A 22,516-nucleotide genomic window follows, 5' to 3' on the forward strand; every position below is an offset into this window, starting at 1 on the left:
AAGGAGGGAATAGAGAAACAGAGAAACACAGAGAGAGAGAGAGAGAGAGAGATATTCATCTCTAGCCTAAGCTGAGCCTAGCTCCGTGGCACAGACAGACACCGTGCCAACACTTTCAGGGAAAAAGGAGCAAACATTGGCGAGAAGAAGGAACACTAATTTCATTAAGTTAACATTGATTCAGGGAAAGGCGTCCATGGTGGCCAGGCAGTCGCAGCTGTGGAGGATGGAGCCATACAGTACTCACATGCTATTAAGTTGAAGGAGTTGAAGGGAGGATGCAGATCCATTCCTCTACACAGCCTCCTGTTGGCTATGGCCACCCTGCACCAACAGGCTCTTCTGATCAACGTCCCCAGAAGATGCATTATGAGACTGAACGACATTATGATGCTCAAGTAGTCCTCTCTTACGGACCTCTGCCATACCAGCAGACACTCTGTTTTGTCTTTGTACGGTAGCAGGGCTGACAGGGGAGCGACCCCCTCTAGCTTGGGGTCAAAGAGAGAGTGGGAGACAGGCGGCAGCGTGGAGCATAGCAGGGCAGAGTAGGGCAGAGTAGGGCAGAGTAGGACAGAGCAGGGCAGAGTAGGGCAGAGCAGGGCAGAGTAGGACAGAGCAGGGAGAGTAGGACCGAGTAGGACAGAGTAGGGCAGAGTAGGACAGAGTAGGACAGAGTAGGGCAGAGTAGGGCAGAGCAGGACAGAGTAGGGCAGAGCAGGGCAGAGTAGGGCAGAGTAGGGCAGAGCAGGACAGAGTAGGGCAGAGCAGGGCAGAGTAGGGCAGAGTAGGGCAGAGCAGGGCAGAGTAGGGCAGAGCAGGGCAGAGTAGGGCAGAGTAGGACAGAGCAGGGCAGAGCAGGGCAGAGTAGGGCAGAGCAGGACAGAGTAGGACAGAGCAGGACAGAGTAGGACAAAGCAGGGCAGAGTAGGACAGAGCAGGGCAGAGCAGGGCAGAGTAGGGCAGAGTAGGGCAGAGCAGGACAGAGTAGGACAGAGTATGACAGAGTAGGACAGAGCAGGGCAGAGTAGGACAGAGCAGGGCAGAGTAGGACAGAGTAGGGCAGAGCAGGGCAGAGTAGGGCAGAGCAGGGCAGAGTAGGACAGAGCAGGGCAGAGTAGGGCAGAGTAGGACAGAGCAGGGCAGAGTAGGGCAGAGCAGGGCAGAGCAGGGCAGAGTAGGGCAGAGTAGGGCAGAGTAGGGCAGAGCAGGACAGAGCAGGGCAGAGTAGGACAGAGTAGGACAGAGCAGGGCAGAGTAGGACAGAGCAGGGCAGAGTAGGGCAGAGCAAGGCAGAGTAGGGCAGAGTAGGGCAGAGTAGGACAGAGTAGGGCAGAGCAGGACAGAGTAGGACAGAGCAGGGCAGAGTAGGACAGAGCAGGGCAGAGTAGGACAGAGCAGGGCAGAGTAGGGCAGAGTAGGGCAGAGCAGGGTAGAGTAGGGCAGAGTAGGGCACTGTGGTGTAGGACAGCAGATGGTAATCTGACGTAATACCAGGGCCTGACCTCTTCACACACACACACACCATTACACCACAAAAACAGCTGCTCCTGAGTCCTGCCCAGCTGCCCTCTCAGTTACAATGCTGATCTCCCTCCCAGCATCATCTCAGCAAGGATAAACAGTTCCACAACGCAGCGTGAGCAGGATTATCAGCAGCACCCGGTCTACAGAGGAATGAGTGTGATTACAATCAGAGCCCACTGAGTCCATGAGGCAAATGTTAATGGCCTGCTAAATGATCTCAGTGAAGGCATGCTAACCCAAAATAATAGAGGGTGTTACTGTCGCCCCAGAACACCCTGCCTGCATCCCTGCATGGAGGAGTGCAAATGCTCAATTACCTTGTCTCAGGGAAATGATTTGTCCTGTCCCAGTTTTGGAGTGATGTAAATGACTTTAAGTGCACTTTGCAGGGGTCACCATTACAATAATGATGATTGCAGCTACACATATATTCAGCTATAGCTTCTTCTTCTTCAGAGTGTGGGTTGTGTTTAGCCAGGGCTATTCATCAAATACAGCATAGAATGCAGAGAGAGAGAATCCATCTAACTACAACCTCTTCAGTTCCATCTATTCACTTTCATCACAGACACGTGTATCTGGACAAACAGTCAATCGACCAGGGTTGCTTGTTCTTTCTCACTCTCTCTTTGTCTCTCGTTCTTCCTCTCTCTCTTTCTCACGCTCACTTTGTCTCTCATTCTTACTCTCTCTCTCTCTCTCTCTCTCTCTCTCTCTCTCTCAAACACTTTCTCACTCTGTCTCTCGTTCTTCCTCTCTCTCTCACTCTCCCTTGGGTTGTAAAGGGATTTGTACTAAGAGCCAGCCACCAGCAGGTGTCACTGATGGCCTCTATGGTTCAGAGGGCAGCGCTGACTCTATTGGTTGGTGAAGCAGAGTTCAGTGACCTCAGTCACATCACAGCAGAGCGGGCCAACTGTCACTCAACACCAGACGACACAGGCCGACACCTGGCTCTGAACCGGCTCTACAGCTGAAAGACAGTAGTTACTCAAAAGTGCCACATACACGTCCATGAATACAGTAGGCTAGTCTATGTAGCCTTTCACTCACGGTTCACAGGCTGTCATAAACCATTCCACCAATTGCTTTGTAACTGATGGCCGATGCACCTCTGACTCGAATGCGTGTTATAATTTGTGTCACTGGGAGAAGAGGTTACTGAGGGTAACAGTAGGCTTTATGGTCAGCCAATGAGCAGCCAGGTAGACGAACTAAACAGTAGAAAGGGAGACGAGGGTTGAGAGGTGAACGGGTGATGCTTGTGTTTGTGGTCGTGTGGTGAATACTCACATGTTGTGTAGGACACACCAGCCACAGTGGGGGTCACCGGAGCTCAGGCACTCTCCACACGTCCCGTACTGATCACATGACTCTATAGGCACCTGGGTCACCTGAAAGAAGCGCAGAGGAACACACAGCAGAGTTACCATACAGTTACATCACGAGTTACATCCCGAGTTACATCACGAGTTACATCACGAGTTACATCACGAGTTACATCACGAGTCAGACGTGACATGGAAACCCGCTGTGAATCAGACAATGAGGCCTGCACATCATCTACAGTGGAAACGGAAATACTCCTGTTTTGCATTCACTGCATACTGTTGACCCATAAAACAAGGCCAATAGGCAAATAGGGATCAGGTTCTGCGCATGTCAGTGGAGGCTGCTGAGGGGAGGAAGGCTCAAAATGTCGGGAACGGAGCGAATGGAATGGATTTAATGTTGTTGCCAGCGTTCCACTCACTCACCCTCCAGCCATTACCACGTGGCTGTCCTCCCCAATGAAGGCGTCACCAACCTCCTGTGTTATCTTACACGCGTGGTGCTGCTGCTCACACTCAGCTTCCTCTCTTTACTCACCCTCTCCTGAACTATGGTGACGGCGTATAGCCTGTGTCTCTGCCTCAGACTTCTGAACAGCTGAAATAAAAAGCCTGTCGGTGATTTGAACAAACACGTATTGTGAAGGCTATACAACCTTCCCTGTCTGTTGTAACGGATATTGCAGCTGCACAAGCAGGACACACAGTCCTTACACACGGCATTGGAGCAAAAACAATCCGTTTTTCCCCCGTGTGATGTCGGCCTGTCTTCGTAGTTGCTGCCATATCGTAGCCGCTAGCCAGAGTTGCTGGAAAAATAACCGTGCTACTGTGACTGCCTCTGCTTCCCGCTTAGCCAATGCTTGCAATCACGATGGGGAAAAAAAGAACATGAAATCACTGATTAGACACGCAAATATCTCCTACTTGAGTTTTACATTGAGGCAAAACAAAACGATCTGCATTTTAACCACACACAGGCCCTTGTAACTGCTATTTCGCTTCTCTACCTAGCTGTTCCACCTCTGGGCAGCCGAACGTTCTAGGTAGCCAAGCGTGTATTTTAACCAGTAACCGAATCATCAAATCGAGTGTTATTTTTCACATGCGCCGAATACAACAGGTATTACAGTGAAACCTTACAGTACAACCTTACAGTGAAATGCTTACTTACAAGCCTTTAACCAGTGTGACAAGGGCGAGTTCGTTGTGCATCGCCCAGGAGCCCGGAGCTCTACTTCTTTACGTCATTTGTCAACTACTACGTTAAACTGCCTACTATTTGGGATAATAACATTCATAGTTATGCCGCCATATCGTAGCGAGGGTTTCTGGGAAAATAACTGGCCAATGTTTCAAATGACGATGAAAAAAGAACATTCCATCTCTATTTTGACTGCCTGTTCGCATCTTGCTTGTGTTTCATATGTTTGCCTAAATAGCTGCATGTAACTCAGCTGCTAAGAAGAACGTGAGATCTCTAGACTGCCTTTGTATCGCTTATGTTTGCAACAGACAACGGTTTATCAAAACATGACTCACTCAACTGTAAACCATGAACACAAGGGGTCAAGGGGTCAAACTCAGCTGACCTCCCTCGCCAAACATGACCACTTGACTTAAATTGCTCTATTTCCATGCCTGGCCATGTCTTGGTGTGTTTGGTAATGGTATTCATTGGAGCCGCGACCCAGGTAGGTCAATAGGGGAGTCAGGTAGCCTAGTGGTTAGAGAGTTGGGCCATTAACCGAAAGGTTGCTGGATTCAATCCCTGAGCTGACAAGGTCGGATTCCCCCGGTAGGCCGTCACTGTAAAAAAAAAAAAATCTTAACTGACTTGTCTAGTTAAATAAAGGTTAAATACAAAATAGCTGTGATCGATGCTCTCTCCATCTCTCTGTAAAGTACCATGGGAGTTCCAACATGGTATGGTTCCACCACTAAATGTGGCACTTTAGCTAGACCTGCTTTACTAATGCATTCTAATTACTGGCTTTGGGAATCAAAACCCCCACAAGAACATCTAAGTGAAGGCATGTGGAAACCTCACTTTACTAGGCTACTGGCTCCATATAGCCAGTTCAGTATTCACACACACACACACACAGTCTGCTGTAACGACAGCCCTGCTCCAGGTGGTGAAAAGCACACATCTGCGCCACGTAGTGTCACGTCCCTTCAGTGCGGTCCACGGGCTGAGGATATCTAGCTCTTCTGCCACATGCCTCTCCCTCTACCTTTTCTGAGGCTACCACCACACGGCATCTTTCACTCTGCCTTTCAGTGCTCCGTCTGCCAGCTGGGAGGTCTGTATGTCTGTCTTTTCACCTCAGGCCCAAAGGACAGCTCCAGCTCCACTCACACCTGCAACTCACCCCCAGTCCACAAAGACCACATACTGTAGAGCATATCGCCACACAACAGGCGGACACACACAGAGAGAATGTTGAGACACGGGGTGAATGCAGAGAAGCTGTTAGCTTTACAGCCAGAGTAAGTAAACAACATGAAAGTCACTATCAACATGGCTTTACAGCCAGAGTAAGTAAACAACATGAAAGTCACTATCAACATGGCTTTACAGCCAGAGTAAGTAAACAACATGAAAGTCACTATCAACATGGCTTTACAGCCAGAGTAAGTAAACAACATGAAAGTCACTACCAACATGGCTTTACAGCCAGAGTAAGTAAACAACATGAAAGTCACTATCAACATGGCTTTACAGCCAGAGTAAGTAAACAACATGAAAGTCACTATCAACATGGCTTTACAGCCAGAGTAAGTAAACAACATGAAAGTCACTATCAACATGGCTTTACAGCCAGAGTAAGTAAACAACATGAAAGTCACTATCAACATGGCTTTACAGCCAGAGTAAGTAAACAACATGAAAGTCACTACCAACATGGCTTTACAGCCAGAGTAAGTAAACAACATGAAAGTCACTATCAACATGGCTTTACAGCCAGAGTAAGTAAACAACATGAAAGTCACTATCAACATGGCTTTACAGCCAGAGTAAGTAAACAACATGAAAGTCACTACCAACATGGCTTTACAGCCAGAGTAAGTAAACAACATGAAAGTCACTATCAACATGGCTTTACAGCCAGAGTAAGTAAACAACATGAAAGTCACTACCAACATGGATGCACGCATTATCCTTCCAACACTATCTTTCCAACTACAGTATCTTCTATTTCCAAGAATCAAACATAGCAGATCAACGCTCTCTGACAGACAAGGCCAACCTCTCTCTATTCAGCCCTGTCTCATTCTGTCTCTCTGTTCAGATTGATGGCCGTTGTGAGACTGGGGGCCCACTGGGAGGGAGGGGCAGAGTAACACCCCCATTTTGGTGCTTTTAAGAGGCTGTCTTCCCCAAACACAGTCCTGGTATATGGCTTTATCACCCTGGGATGGTTTAGAGGCTGGGGCGGGGTTAGGAGGCAGGGGCTGGGACCCTATAGCTACCCACCTGTCCCCTAGCTCTGTAGTGAGGCCCCCAGCACACAAAGGGAGCCATTGACACGTAAGTCGGGGCGTCAATAGCGGCTGTACTGTGTGAAGGGGTCTCCACACTCACTCCTGTTACATTAACCCCCCCCCCCACCACCACCACCACACACACACACACACACACGGGAGCTCAGATGGGCAGGACGTGTGGATGTGGAGGGGGGGGGGGGGGGTGCTCCAGGACAAACAGGTGGCAGGCTGTAATGAGTTTCACACAGCACAGGGGGCTGTACACATCAGTAACACCACCGCCCACACAGCACAGCACAGTCTGACCACTAATACACACACACACACACAAACACCAGGAGAGAAGAGGAGTGGAGGAGAATGGGGAGAAAGAAGAGGATACAAATAAATAAATAAATACATGGTTATTGTTCTACTAAGTCATACTCTGGTATTACAGTATGACGGTACACTCACAGCTCCAACCGTATCATGTGTGTCGGTGTCATCTATCAAAATAGTTTTCTCCCCACAAAACTCTATACTTTCGCTGACTGAGGCAGATCCATTTCTAGGCCATAAAAAGTTCAAATGTGGATACAGCTGTCCGGCCAGGGGGAGGGAGGCCCTAATAACGGAATAGCATCATCAGCCAAGGCGGTGTCAGAGACGATACTAAAAGATACAAAAGAGAGAAACAAAGGCCGACACACAAAACAGGCATAAATAGAGATATTTAGACAGAGAGACAGAGAGAGAACATTGATTTGTTGTCCAGTGTGGGTCTGTACAGTGAAGGTGAGAATGGCAGGGGGTGCAGGGGTGGAGAGATGAGGAGGGAGGGGTGGAGAGGGGGCTCAGAGCAGAGCAGCTGTTAGCCAGCTCAGCACACGCTGCAGTCACTCAACACAGCAGGACAGACAGCACAATGAGGCCTGTCCTCCCGTCCAGAAGAGAGGACAGCCGAGGGACTGTGTGTGTGTGTGTGTGAGTGAGAGTGTTTGTCTGTGTGTGTATGCTCACTCCACCCAGTGGACATGTTTTGAAGGATGACAAAGACAAAGAACGATAATGTACTGTACGGTATTTGATCTAATATCCCTTCAATGTTGTTTTTCTCCTGTTTCCCCCCACAACAACTCTGTAAGACGAAGCCGGTGGCACATTACAATAAGCAACGACGGGTAGCGTTATATGATAAATGAATTGTATCATTCTTCTAAGTGAATAGTAATGTAGTCTAAGCTCCATAAGAGGAACCCGGCAAGTGGGCAGGTAATTAGAGAGGAGGGGCAGGTTACAGCCCAGACACACACAGGCAGCAACGCAAAACTGTCATTCACACTTACATGACTATGAATGTATTTTGTATGGGTTGTGAATGTTTAATGAGCTCTTTACTCAGGGAACCCTTCAAAATAAAGCATTATCTTATTTCCTTCACACCTTTAAATGTGAAGGTTTACATCCATGCTGTTGGGGACACCATCATTTGGTTTCCAATGTTTGCTGGCTACAGGATGTAAGTAAATTGATGTTTTTTGTTTTGTTTTCATTGTTAAATGTTTATATCAGTATCAGTCAAACACTTGGAAACACCTACTCATTCAAGGGTTTTTCTTTATTTTTACTATTTTCTACATTGTAGAAAACTATGAAATAACACATATGGAATCATGTAGTAACCAAAAAAGTGTTAAGCACTTTAGCCACCCTTTGCCTTGATGACAGCCTTGCACGCTCTTGGCATTCTCTCAACCAGCTTCACTTGGAATGCTTTTCCAACAGTGTTGAAGGAGTTCCCACAACAGCTAATCAAATGGCTACCCAGACTATTTGCATTTTCTGATTGACTGACCTTCACGTCTTAAAGTAATGATGGGCTGTCATTTCTCTTTGCCATAATATGAACGCATTAAGAACGAAAGAAATTCCACAAATTAACAAGGCACACCTGTTAATTGAAATTCATTCCAGGTGACTACCTCATGAAGCTGGTTGAGAGAATGCCAAGAGTGTTTAAGGCAAAGGGTGGCTACATTTTTGGTTACCACGTGATTTCATATTTGTTATTTCATAGTTTTAATGTCTTCACTATTATTCTACAATGAGAAAATAGTAAAAATAAAGAAAAACCCTGTAATGAGTAGGTGTGTCGAAACATTTGACTGGTACTGTATATGCATATTATATTTTTTTCTTTAAAACAACAATACAATACAGAGAATACAAATAGCCACTCCCACTGTGGCTTCTCTGGTCAGAGGGTGCGCTCCCACAGTGGGTGCTCTGGTCAGAGGGTGCGCTCCCACTGTGGCTTCTCTGGTCAGAGGGTGCGCTCCCACAGTGGGTGCTCTGGTCAGAGGGTGCGCTCCCACAGTGGGTGCTCTGGTCAGAGGGTGCGCTCCCACAGTGGGTGCTCTGGTCAGAGGGTGCGCTCGCCCCCACCTGCCCGAGTTTCACAGCATGAAACTACCCATAACTACCAGGACCAGCACACACACCCCTCACAGCATGAAACTACCCATAACTACCAGGTCCAACACACACACCCCTCACAGCATGAAACTACCCATAACTACCAGGACCAGCACACACACCCCTCACAGCATGAAACTACCCATAACTACCAGGACCAACACACACACACACCGCTCACAGCATGAAACTACCCATAACTACCAGGACCAACACACACACCGCTCACAGTATGAAACTACCCATAACTACCAGGACCAACACACACACCCCTCACAGCATGAAACTACCCATAACTACCAGGACCAGCACACACACCCCTCACAGCATGAAACTACCCATAACTACCAGGACCAGCACACACACCCCTCACAGCATGAAACTACCCATAACTACCAGGACCAACATTCACACACCACACAGCATGAAACTACCCATAACTACCAGGACCAGCACACACACCCCTCACAGCATGAAACTACCCATAACTACCAGGACCAGCACACACACCCCTCACAGCATGAAACTACCCATAACTACCAGGACCAGCACACACACCGCTCACAGCATGAAGCCAAACCACAAAAACATAAATAATGAAAAGCAAAACATTCAATAGTCCCATCCCCACCCTCACCCCTGATTCGAGGATCTCAACAATCCAATCTCCACCCTCACCCCTGATTGGAGGACCTCAAACATTTACGCTGCAAACTTGTGTATATACTTATTTCAACACTCATCTTTTCCACCCTTCAGACAGCCACAGATCAACACATCTTTCCCAGTAAGTCATCATTCTACCATTTCCTCTCACAATACATCCCTCATTCTCTCCCATAGTGTCTCACAGGGGACTTGAACCTCCCCATCTGCAACAAATCTGACCAAATGTCCCCAAAAATAAACATTTTACCCAAGAGCACAATTATATTTCCTACTGACTGACTGTGGTCCTTCAAATCCCCCAACAATACAGTTCACGGAGTTGGTGAGGGCTGCATTTCGGCTGGTTGGTTGGTAGAGAGAGAAATAGAAAGAGAGAGAGAGAATAAGAGAGAGCAAAGAAATGTCAGGGGAGAGTAAGGAGGAAAGAAATAGCAGGGGGATTGAGGGGGAAAGAAATAGCAGGGGAGAGTGAGGGGGAAAGAAATAGCAGGGGAGAGTGAGGGAGAAAGAAATAGCAGGGGGATTGAGGGGGAAAGAAATAGCAGGGGAGAGTGAGGGGGAAAGGAATAGCAGGGGGAGTGAGGGGGAAAGAAATAGCAGAGGGATTGAGGGGGAAATAAATAGCAGGGGAGAGTGAGGGGGAAAGAAATAGCAGGGGAGAGTGAGGGAGAAAGAAATAGCAGGGGAGAGTGAGGGAGAAAGAAATAGCAGGGGAGAGTGAGGGGGAAAGAAATAGCAGGGGAGAGTGAGGGAGAAAGAAATAGCAGGGGGATTGAGGGGGAAAGAAATAGCAGGGGAGAGTGAGGGGGAAAGAAATAGCAGGGGAGAGTGAGGGGGAAAGAAATAGCAGGGGGATTGAGGGGGAAAGAAATAGCAGGGGAGAGTGAGGGGGAAAGAAATAGCAGGGGAGAGTGAGGGGGAAAGAAATAGCAGGGGGATTGAGGGGGAAAGAAATAGCAGGGGGATTGAGGGGGAAAGAAATAGCAGGGGAGAGTGAGGGGGAAAGAAATAGCAGGGGAGAGTGAGGGGGAAATAAATAGCAGGGGGATTGAGGGGGAAAGAAATAGCAGGGGGATTGAGGGGGAAAGAAATAGCAGGGGAGAGTGAGGGGGAAAGAAATAGCAGGGGAGAGTGAAGGAGAAAGAAATGGCAGGAGAGAGTGAGGGGGAAAGAAATAGCAGGGGAGAGTGAGGGGGAAAGAAATAGCAGGGGAGAGTGAGGGGGAAAGAAATAGCAGGGGAGAGTGAGGAGGAAAGAAATCGCAGGGGGGAGTGAGGGGGAAAGAAATAGCAGGGGAGAGTGAGGGGGAAAGAAATAGCAGGGGAGAGTGAGGGGGAAAGAAATAGTAGGGGGATTGAGGGGGAAAGAAATAGCAGGGGAGAGTGAGGGGGAAAGAAATAGCAGGGGAGAGTGAGGGGGAAAGAAATAGCAGGGGAGAGTGAGGGAGAAAGAAATGGCAGGGGAGAGTGAGGGAGAAAGAAATAGCAGGGGAGAGTGAGGGGGAAAGAAATAGCAGGGGAGAGTAAGGAGGAAAGTAAAAGAGAAGTGGCTGAGCAGACAGAGCTGTCAGAACAGAACGAAGGAGAGAGAGAATGCAAGAGAGATGGAGATATGAAAAGAGAGCACATAGGGACAGATCATCAGCACCGTCAGAGAAAGACTGATATGTCGGCTCAGAGTAACCGCAAGCACGCACACACACCAGGGTTTCCGTTAGCCGGTAATAGCTGGCTTTCGGCCGATAAATTAATCAAATTGCCGCTGGCCAATTGTCCAGAAGAAGAAAAAAATCCCACAGAGAAATAATGGCTTTTACTTACGGAAATACCAGTCGATTTAAATACATTTAACTGGTCATGCTAATCGGTCTATAGGTTAATTAAATTGCTGCGTGTGTACAGTATATCTGTTAAGCATCTTATTTATCACACACGTACAGCATACAGATAGAGAGCCTTTAGCTGAGAATCTGTCCGCATACAGCAGCTACAACATATCAAACATCAAATGGATAGGCACCGGAAGGCAGGCTTCTTTAGCGCGTTTACACACCACTTCGCAATGAGCTGGAGGCCGTATATGCATTTTGAAAACACATACTTCATTGTTTTGAAACCTGAAACCTACATATTGTAATGAAACAGGCAGGGAGCAGGTCTCGAACCCTCGACCTCCTAGGCCGAAGTCCAGCGCGCCGCAAAAGCATTTCCGCGCTTATAAACCCAGGGTCGTTACAATATTACGAGGCATGTCTTACCTTGCTTCAAAGTAGCCTAGCCGAAATCGGACCATATCTGTGGAGGCAATTCTTTTATATAAACTGTCTTTAATTGTCCAGTAGCCAAAGGCACACTCTTGGTCATGTTAGCAACCCATGCTAGTTGTTTCATATTAGATCTCCCCTACTTGTTCAATTTCAATCAGATTTTTTCTTCTCTGTCACATGAAACCCGTTTTCCCGCTAATTGCATTATGGAACAAACATTTGCGTGTAGCCTACTGCCTTGTGCGCATTGCTGCGCTTATAATGTGAAGAAATAATACGTAGTTGATCAACGTTTTAACCAATAGAATAAGTAAACCTTTCTGCAATGGGGGATAGTAGATTGACATAGGTGGCCTAGTGGTTGGAGCGTTGGACTAGTAACCGAAAGGTTGCAAAATCGAATCCCCAAGCTGACAAGGTAAAAATCTGTCGTCCTGCCCCTGAACAAGGCAGTTAACCCACTATTCCTAGGCCATTGAAAATAATAATGTGTTCTTAACTGACTTGCCTAGTTAAATAAAGGTTTTAAAAAATGAAATAAATAGCTAACAAGTGATTTTGTTGCTCATTTACTCATCTTGTTGGCTGAGGAAAAGTTCATGGAAAAATTATTATTATTCTTAAATGTCCAAAGTGCTCATCAGAATTTGGTAAGTGGATGCACTAATCGAGTTATACACCCAATGCATATCAGTCTGGTACATTTCTCAAATGTCCAATATCTTAAATAGCTGCTGGTCAAGTGTTCTGCGTCACATTTTTGTAACAGAAACACTGACGCACACACACACACACGGGAAAGAGGTTACTGCTCTTTGGACCAGCACACAGCAGAGAATTACAATATATGAGCATTAGAAAGCAGGAGGATTCCTCTAAGCTGGTTCTGTACATGTGTGATAAACGGTCATTCTGAACGGTCATTTCATTCTAACCCTCTATTGGCCATGCTGTCCTGAGACCCAGCCATGCACACGGCACCTCTATGATGGATGGAGGGAGAGGAGAAAGGGAAAAAGGAGATACAAGGATAGAAAATGTGTGTGAGTGAAGCCAGATGTGTTCCAGTATTCAGAAACCCACCGTTGCTGTCGCCAGGAATGCAGAGAGGAAGCAATTCCAACAGCCGTTACCAAGGCAACAGGCCTGGCACCCCCCCCCCCCCCCCCCTCTCCACAGAGTGGTAAACAGCTGGCACCTCTGGGACAGCCTGCCACCTACACCCTTACACCCCTCAACCCCCATCCATGTTTTATGCGAGCTGCCAGCCCACCACGTCACTGGAATGAGACACATCGATCATCCACCATCCACACACTTCGCTTTCAGAAAGAGGGGGAGGGGGAGAGAGAGGAGGAGAGAAAGGAAATGAGGGAGGGAGAAAAGAACCATTCTAAAAGGGGAAACAATCTGCTTTGACCAGTCCATGGCTGGTGACCCTGTATATCCCAACTCCCCATCCACCAGCCTTAACCCTGCCTGTTCCCCGTCACCCCCCCTCTGTAATCTGGTCTGCTAAACCCACGGAGACACTCCATAAGGCCAGGGGCCACTTCTACTACATCCCGCTGCCCACACACACTCCCACAAATCCACTCTCTCCTTCTGACATTCACCACACTGACCACTCTCTTAGCTCTGAGGCCACCACAGGGACCATATACAATATACAGCCTCTCTCTCTCTCTCTCCTTCTCAGAAGTAAAGAGAGGGAGTATGCTGGAGACAATCCGATAGGGTCTTAGTTGACGTGCCCTTTGGCAAATATGTAAAATATAGTACACATACATGTCTACATATTGCATGTCAGAGGTACTATATATGTCTACATACTGCATGTCAGAGGTACTATATATGTCTACATACTGCATGTCAGAGGTACTATATATGTCTACATACTGCATGTCAGAGGTACTATATATGTCTACATACTGCATGTCAGAGGTACTATATATGTCTACATACTGCATGTCAGAGGTACTATATATGTCTACATACTGCATGTCAGAGGTACTATATATGTCTACATACTGCATGTCAGAGGTACTATATATGTCTACATACTGCATGTCAGAGGTACTATATATGTCTACATACTGCATGTCAGAGGTACTATACATGTCTACATCCTTTATGCATTACATGCCAGAGAGTAGGTGTATTTTCTGTGTACTGTTTTTTTGTAGACTCTTGAATATCAGATTAGGGACAGCTGTAGCTCTGTTGGAAGTGAAGAGTTCTGAGGAGAGGTGAGGAGACCGTAGATTTTCCCCTCCTCTGCTCTCCTCCTCTCCTCTCTCCATGAGGTGTGATGACATAGAGCGGCTCCTGTCCTCCACCGAGATGTTAGTTGTGTTGGTTTAATGGAGTCGGGCTGAGCCCGTTGATTTGGTTCAATTGAACCATCTAGAGCAGATCTCATTTTACCCTGGTGGCCGCATTCGGTCTTCATCGAGGACCAGAGGGCCACACTGAAAATTGCTAACATTTCCTTGCTGTCATAATGTAAAAAAAATGGTCCTCTATCGATCGTTTCTTGCATTTGATACGCTCTCTGACTGTCTAGTGATTATTATCGGGAAGTGTATGAATGTCAGTCCATTGACACTGTAACAGTATAACTTTAGTCCGTCCCCTCGCCCATACCCGGGCGCGAACCAGGGACCCTCTGCACACATCAACAACAGTCACCCACGAAGCATCGTTACCCATCACTCCACAAAAGCCGCAGCCTTTGCAGAGCAAGGGGAACAACTACTTCAAGGTCTCAGAGCAAGTGACGTCACCGATTGAAACGCTATTTAGCGCGCACCACCGCTATCTAGCTAGCCGTTTCACATCCGTTACACTTGCACAGTGATTATTAGCAAACTGGACAGTCCAGAAACTGTATGAATGAATGTCCATCATATCTACACGGTTTTGATTTGGTTTTAGTCATTTTGAAGTATATTGAGTTCATATACGTTTATTTTCTTTACTCAAACCAGTCGCAGGCCGGATTGGTCGCCCTCGGGTTTGACACCCCTGATTTAGACACTACAGAGCCACAAGGCCTAGTCAAGATGACTATAAAAAGACCTGTGGGTTTACAGAAGTACGAGCGCACGTACACATGTCAATACACACGTGCACGAATAGAAACACAAACACACAGGGGCGCACGAACACGAGCGCACGGGCACCCACACACACGCACGCACGCACACACACACTAACTAACAAGAATACGCTCTGACAGAGCAGCTCTGCCAGTTCAGAGGAAAATGAAACAAGAGGAGTAGAGGAGGAGAGGAGGTTGTGCCCCCTGGCACACATGGGTCCTGTGACATCATAGCAGTGTGAAAGTAGGCCACAGCGGGCACGGTGCCACCACTGCTGCCCGGCCAAGCAGAGCCAATGAGCTCCAACTACCCACTATCCCTCCTGAGGAGTCAGTCAGCATGCCACTCTGCCACCCCTCTTACCCTAGACCAGGCCTCTCTAACCCTGTTCCTGGGGAGCTGCCCTCCTGTTGGTTTTAACTACAACCCCAGTTGTAACTGACCTGATTCAGCTTATCAACCAGCTAATTATTAGAATCAGGTGTGTTAGATTAGGGTTGGAGTGAAAACCTCCAGGACGGTAAGCTCTCCAGGAACAGGGTTGGAGAGACCTGCCCCAGACAGTGCCAGCCCCAGCCTGCCACCCCTGACCCCAGATAGACAGTGCTAAAGCCCCAGGCTGCCCATCCTCCCTTCTTCACACTGTGGATGTCTCTGGCATCAGAAAGAGCCAACAGACTGACAGACAGGAGAAAGGAGAGGTGAGGAGAGGAGGCCTGCCGAGAGGGGAGGCCTGCCGTGTGGCATCTGATGACCGCCGTTTGAACCCACTGAATAATGCTAATTATGAGTTTACATAACCAAGGTACTCTGTTCTGTGGGTGAAGGATGGGTCCCGGGCTCTCAGGGGCCCTGGGATGCGGGGGGACGGGGGTGTTCTGCCGGTCACTGGGACAACAACCAAACTTGGGAACGAGGTAAAGTTTTAGCGGGTGGAATAGTAGAGAACAATTGGAGGTTGACTTAGTAGCAATGCAAATATCACGGTACAGCTATATGGACACCCAATCATTATGGTACTTTTTAATGGTACGTTTACAAACATATATTATGATAAACAGAATTGAAACTTGTATCTCATTATGGTAATTGGTGAAATAAGTATAACCAGTAATAATTGTAATGGCACATGCCTGGGCAACTCCCGTCCTTGGGGGCCTGATTGGTGTCACACCTCCCTAATCTTACAACATTTGCACACACTGTACATAGATTTTTCTATTGTGTTATTGACTGTACCTTTGTTTATCCCATGTGGAACTCTGTGTTGTTGTTTTTGTCGCACTGCTTTGCTTGGCCAGGTCACAGGTTGGTTAAATAAAGGTGAAAAAAAATAATATATATATATATTTTAAATATGTTATTGGACCATAAACAGATTTGGCTAATTCATCTATACGGTCCAAATAATGATTATCCACGCTTCTTTGAAAATATATATAATAATGAATCAAACCTACAAGCAATACAAGACTCTATTATTATGTGGGAAGATTTTTTTAAATGTTTTAAATACCTCATAAAGGACCGTAAAGGAAATCACACTACAAACTATCACCCTCATGCACTTAAGGAAACTCATACATGTGTTTCAGCATGTGTTCCCTGGACTGGTTGCCAACTGCATAGATTAATGACAAACTGTAGCAGTGGGTTCAATGTGGCTCTCGGGGTGGGGGGTAGGGGGAGTTCTACCTGGAACCAAAAAGTGTTCTCCTATGGGGACAGCCGAGGAACCCTTTTGGAACCCATATTTCTAAGTGTGTAGGGGAGGGCAGGGGGAGAGGTAGGGGAGTGCAGAGAGGAGATGTAGGGGAGGGCAGGGGGAGAAGTAGGGGAGAGGTAGGGGAGGGCAGGGGGAGAGGTAGGAGAGGGCAGAGGGAGAGTTAGGGGAGGGCAGAGAGGAGATGTAGGGGAGGGCAGAGAGGAGATGTAGGGGAGGGCAGAGAGGAGATGTAGGGGAGGGCAGGGGGAGAGTTAGGGGAGGGCAGAGAGGAGATGTAGGGGAGGGCAGAGAGAGAGGTAGGGGAGGGCAGAGAGGAGATGTAGGGGAGGGCAGAGAGGAGATGTAGGGGAGGGCATGGGGAGAGGTAGGGGAGGGCAGAGAGGAGAGGAGATGTAGGGGAGGGCAGGGGGAGAGGTAGGGGAGGGCAGAGAGGAGATGTAGGGGAGGGCAGGAGAGAGGTAGGGGAGGGCTGAGTGGAGATGTAGGAGAGGGCAGAGTGGAGATGTAGGGGAGGGCAGTGGGAGATGTAGGGGAGGGCAGAGTGGAGAGGTAGGGGAGGGCAGGGGGAGAGGTAGGGGGAGAGCAGAGTGGAGATGTAGGGGAGGGCAGAGTGGAGAGGTAGGGGAGGGCAGAGTGGAGAGGTAGGGGAGGGCAGGGGGAGAGGTAGGGGAGGGCAGAGGGGGAGTTAGGGGAGGGCAGAGAGGAGATGTAGGGGAGGGCAGGGGGAGAGTTAGGGTAGGGCAGAGAGGAGATGTAGGGGAGGGCAGGGTGAGAGGTAGGGGAGGGCAGAGAGGAGATGTAGGGGAGGGCAGGGAGAGAGGTAGGGGAGGGCAGAGAGGAGATGTAGGGGAGGGCAGAGAGGAGATGTAGGGGGAGAGGTAGGGGAGGGCAGAGAGGAGATGTAGGGGAGGGCAGGGGGAGAGGTAGGGGAGGGCAGAGAAGAGATGTAGGGGAGGGCAGAGGAGAGGTAGGGGAGGGCAGCGGGAGAGGTAGGGAAGGGCAGAGTGGAGATGTAGGGGAGGGCCGGGGGAGAGGTAGGGGAGGGCAGTGGGAGATGTAGGGGAGGGCAGGGGGAGATGTAGGGGAGGGCAGAGTGGAGAGGTAGGGGGAGAGCAGAGTGGAGATGTAGGGGAGGGCAGGGGGAGAGGTAGGGGAGGGCAGAGTGGAGATGTAGGGGAGGGCAGAGTGGAGATGTAGGGGAGGGCAGAGGGAGAGACAGGGGAGAGGTAGGGGAGGGCAGGGGAAGAGGTAGGGGGGGGCAGAGTGGAGATGTAGGGGAGGGCAGAGTGGAGATGTAGGGGATGGCAGAGTGGAGATGTAGGGGAGGGCAGAGGGAGAGACAGGGGAGAGGTAGGGGAGGGCAGGGGGAGAGGTAGGGGAGGGCAGATTGGAGATGTAGGGGAGGGCAGAGGGAGAGGTAGGGGAGGGCAGGGGGAGAGGTAGGGGAGGGCAGATTGGAGATGTAGGGGAGGGCAGAGGGAGAGGTAGGGGAGGGCAGGGGGAGAGGTAGGGGAGAGGTAGGGGAGGGCAGAGTGGAGATGTAGGGGAGGGCAGGGGAGAGGTAGGGAAGGGCAGAGAGGAGATGTAGGGGAGGGCAGGGGGAGAGGTAGGGGAGGGCAGAGAGGAGATGTAGGGGAGGGCAGGGAGAGAGGTAGGGGAGGGCTGAGTGGAGATGTAGGAGAGGGCAGAGTGGAGATGTAGGGGAGGGCAGTGGGAGATGTAGGGGAGGGCAGAGTGGAGAGGTAGGGGAGGGCAGGGGGAGAGGTAGGGGGAGAGCAGAGTGGAGATGTAGGGGAGGGCAGAGTGGAGAGGTAGGGGAGGGCAGAGTGGAGAGGTAGGGGAGGGCAGGGGGAGAGGTAGGGGAGGGCAGAGGGGGAGTTAGGGGAGGGCAGAGAGGAGATGTAGGGGAGGGCAGAGAGGAGATGTAGGGGAGGGCAGGGGGAGAGTTAGGGTAGGGCAGAGAGGAGATGTAGGGGAGGGCAGGGTGAGAGGTAGGGGAGGGCAGAGAGGAGATGTAGGGAGGGCAGGGAGAGAGGTAGGGGAGGGCAGAGAGGAGATGTAGGGGAGGGCAGAGAGGAGATGTAGGGGGAGAGGTAGGGGAGGGCAGAGAGGAGATGTAGGGAGGGCAGGGGGAGAGGTAGGGGAGGGCAGAGAAGAGATGTAGGGAGGGCAGAGGAGAGGTAAGGAGGGCAGCGGGAGAGGTAGGGAAGGGCAGAGTGGAGATGTAGGGAGGGCCGGGGGAGAGGTAGGGGAGGGCAGTGGGAGATGTAGGGGAGGGCAGAGTGGAGAGGTAGGGGAGGGCAGAGTGGAGAGGTAGGGGAGGGCAGGGGAGAGGTAGGGGAGGGCAGAGGGGGAGTTAGGGGAGGGCAGAGAGGAGATGTAGGGGAGGGCAGAGAGGAGATGTAGGGGAGGGCAGGGGGAGAGGTAGGGGAGGGCAGAGAGGAGATGTAGGGGAGGGCAGGGAGAGAGGTAGGGGAGGGCAGAGAGGAGATGTAGGGGAGGGCAGAGAGGAGATGTAGGGGGAGAGGTAGGGGAGGGCAGAGAGGAGATGTAGGGGAGGCAGGGGGAGAGGTAGGGGAGGGCAGAGAAGAGATGTAGGGGAGGGCAGAGGAGAGGTAAGGGAGGGCAGCGGGAGAGGTAGGGAAGGGCAGAGTTGGAGATGTAGGGGAGGGCCGGGGGAGAGGTAGGGGAGGCAGTGGGAGATGTAGGGGAGGGCAGAGTGGAGAGGTAGGGGAGGGCAGAGTGGAGAGGTAGGGGAGGGCAGGGGGAGAGGTAGGGGAGGGCAGAGGGGGAGTTAGGGGAGGGCAGAGAGGAGATGTAGGGGAGGGCAGAGAGGAGATGTAGGGAGGGCAGGGGAGAGTTAGGGTAGGGCAGAGAGGAGATGTAGGGGAGGGCAGGGTGAGAGGTAGGGAGGGCAGAGAGGAGATGTAGGGGAGGGCAGGGAGAGAGGTAGGGGAGGGCAGAGAGGAGATGTAGGGGAGGGCAGAGAGGAGATGTAGGGGGAGAGGTAGGGGAGGGCAGAGAGGAGATGTAGGGGAGGGCAGGGGGAGAGGTAGGGGAGGGCAGAGAAGAGATGTAGGGGAGGGCAGAGGAGAGGTAGGGGAGGGCAGCGGGAGAGGTAGGGAAGGGCAGAGTGGAGATGTAGGGGAGGGCCGGGGGAGAGGTAGGGGAGGGCAGTGGGAGATGTAGGGGAGGGCAGGGGGAGATGTAGGGGAGGGCAGAGTGGAGAGGTAGGGGAGGGCAGGGGGAGAGGTAGGGGAGGGCAGAGTGGAGATGTAAGGGAGGTTAGAGTGGAGATGTAGGGGAGGGCAGAGGGAGAGACAGGGGAGAGGTAGGGGAGGGCAGGGGAAGAGGTAGGGGGGGCAGAGTGGAGATGTAGGGGAGGGCAGAGTGGAGATGTAGGGGAGGGCAGAGTGGAGATGTAGGGGAGGGCAGAGGGAGAGACAGGGGAGAGGTAGGGGAGGGCAGGGGGAGAGGTAGGGGAGGGCAGATTGGAGATGTAGGGGAGGGCAGAGGGAGAGGTAGGGGAGGGCAGGGGGAGAGGTAGGGGAGGGCAGATTGGAGATGTAGGGGAGGGCAGAGGGAGAGGTAGGGGAGGGCAGGGGGAGAGGTAGGGGAGAGGTAGGGAAGGGCAGAGTGGAGATGTAGGGGAGGGCAGAAGGAGAAGTAGGGGAGGGCAGAGTGGAGATGTAAGGGAGGGCAGGGGGAGAGGTAGGGGAGGGCAGAGTGGAGATGTAGGGGAGGGCAGGGGAGAGGTAGGGGAGGGCAGATTGGAGATGTAGGGTAGGGGAGAGGTAGGGGAGGGCAGGGGGAGAGGTAGGGGGAGAGGCAGGGGAGGGCAGAGTGGAGATGTAGGGGAGGGCAGGGGAGAGGTAGGGGAGGGTAGAGTGGAGATGTAGGGTAGGGGAGAGGTAGGTGGAGAGGTAGGGGAGGGCAGGGGGAGAGGCAGGGGAGGGCAGAGTTGAGATGTAGGGGAGGGCAGAGTGGAGATGTAGGGAAGGGCAGAGTGGAGAGGCAGGGGAGGGCAGAGTGGAGAGGGCAGGGGGAGAGGTAGGTGGAGAGGTAGGGGAGGGCAAGGGGAGAGGTGGGGGGAGGACAGGAGTGGAGATGTAGGGGAGGGGAGGGCAGAGTTGAGATGTAGGGGGGGAGAGGTAGGGGAGGGCAGAGTGGAGAGGGCAGGGGAGGGCAAGGGGAGAGGTAGGGGAAGAGGTAGGGAGGGCAGGGGAGAGATAGGGGAAGAGGTAGGGGAGGGCAGGGCAGGGGAGAGGTAGTGGAAGAGGTAGGGGAGGGCAGGTGAGAGGTAGGGGAAGAGGTAGGGGAGGGCAGGGGGAGAGGTAGGGGAAGAGGTAGGGGAGGGCGTGGGAGAGGTAGGGGAAGAGGTAGGGGAGGGCATGTGAGAGGTAGGGGAAGAGGTAGGGGAGGGCATGGGAGAGGTAGGGAAGGGCAGAGTGGAGATGTAGGGGAGGGCAGAAGGAGAAGTAGGGGAGAGCAGAGTGGAGATGTAAGGGAGGGCAGGGGGAGAGGTAGGGGAGGGCAGAGTGGAGATGTAGGGGAGGGCAGGGGAGAGGTAGGGGAGGGCAGATTGGAGATGTAGGGTAGGGGAGAGGTAGGGGAGGGCAGGGGGAGAGGTAGGGGGAGAGGCAGGGGAGGGCAGAGTGGAGATGTAGGGGAGGGCAGGGGAGAGGTAGGGGAGGGCAGAGTGGAGATGTAGGGTAGGGGAGAGGTAGGTGGAGAGGTAGGGGAGGGCAGGGGGAGAGGCAGGGGAGGGCAGAGTTGAGATGTAGGGGAGGGCAGAGTGGAGATGTAGGGAAGGGCAGAGTGGAGAGGCAGGGGAGGGCAGAGTGGAGAGGGCAGGGGAGAGGTAGGTGGAGAGGTAGGGGAGGGCAAGGGGAGAGGTAGGGGGAGGACAGAGTGGAGATGTAGGGGAGGGGAGGGCAGAGTTGAGATGTAGGGGGGGAGAGGTAGGGGAGGGCAGAGCGGAGAGGGCAGGGGAGGGCAAGGGGAGAGTAGGGGGAGGACAGAGTGGAGATGTAGGGGAGGGGAGGGCAGAGTTGAGATGTAGGGGGGGAGAGGTAGGGGAGGGCAGAGCGGGAGATCTAGGTGAGGGCAGAAATGGAAGAGGGCAGGGGGAGAGGTAGGGGAGGGCAAGGGGAGAGGTAGGGGAAGAGGTAGGGGAGGGCATGGGAGAGATAGGGAAGAGGTAGGGGATGGCAGGGCAGGGGAGAGGTAGTGGAAAGGGTAGGGGAGGGCAGGTGAGAGGTAGGGGAAGAGGTAGGGGAGGGCAGGGGGAGAGGTAGGGGAAGAGGTAGGGGAGGGCATGGGAGAGGTAGGGGAAGAGGTAGGGAGGGCAGGGGGAGAGGTAGGGGAAGAGGTAGGGAGGGCAGGGCAGGGCAGGGGAGAGGTAGGGGAAGAGGTAGGGGAGTGCAGGGGGAGAGGTAGGGGAAGAGGTAGGGGAGGGCAGGGGAGAGGTAGGGGGAGAGGGAAGCTCCATCTGTGTCAGAGAGCATGGTGAAGACCACTGTGCAGCGAGGCCCACAGGCACACACATACGCACACACACGTAAATACTCAATAACCTCTCTGACAACCCCACTACTGAAACAGACACCCCCTTGGAGACAAAGCAGAGAAAAACAGACATGTTTGCTCACCAAAAACAATATATTGTTTTGTGTGCACAACTGCACATCCAGTCCTCTTTCTCTCTCTACCTCTCTCTCTCTACCTCTCTCTCTCTCTACCTCTCTCTCTCTCTACCTCTCTCTCTCTCTCTACCTCTCTCTCTCTACCTCTCTCTCTCTCTACCGCTCTCTCTCTCTACCTCTCTCTCTTTACCTCTCTCTCTTTACCTCTCTCTCTCTACCTCTCTCTCTTTACCTCTCTCTCTACCTCTCTCTCTTTACCTCTCTCTCTACCTCTCTCTCTCCCTCTCTCTCTACCTTTC

General features: G+C 51.5%; 1 protein-coding gene across 1 annotated transcript in view; it reads right to left on the bottom strand.

Annotated features, from left to right (window-relative positions):
• The window catches only part of LOC109869689 (plexin-A2), a 306,452-nt gene that overhangs the window by 121,049 nt on the left and 162,887 nt on the right, over positions 1-22,516 (bottom strand). The window contains 1 exon segment of the mRNA XM_031803557.1: positions 2,821-2,921. Within this exon segment, the coding sequence (XP_031659417.1) occupies positions 2,821-2,921 (101 nt within the window).

This window comes from Oncorhynchus kisutch, linkage group LG24 (genome assembly GCF_002021735.2).
Source record: "Oncorhynchus kisutch isolate 150728-3 linkage group LG24, Okis_V2, whole genome shotgun sequence".
Classification (NCBI taxonomy): domain Eukaryota; kingdom Metazoa; phylum Chordata; class Actinopteri; order Salmoniformes; family Salmonidae; genus Oncorhynchus; species Oncorhynchus kisutch.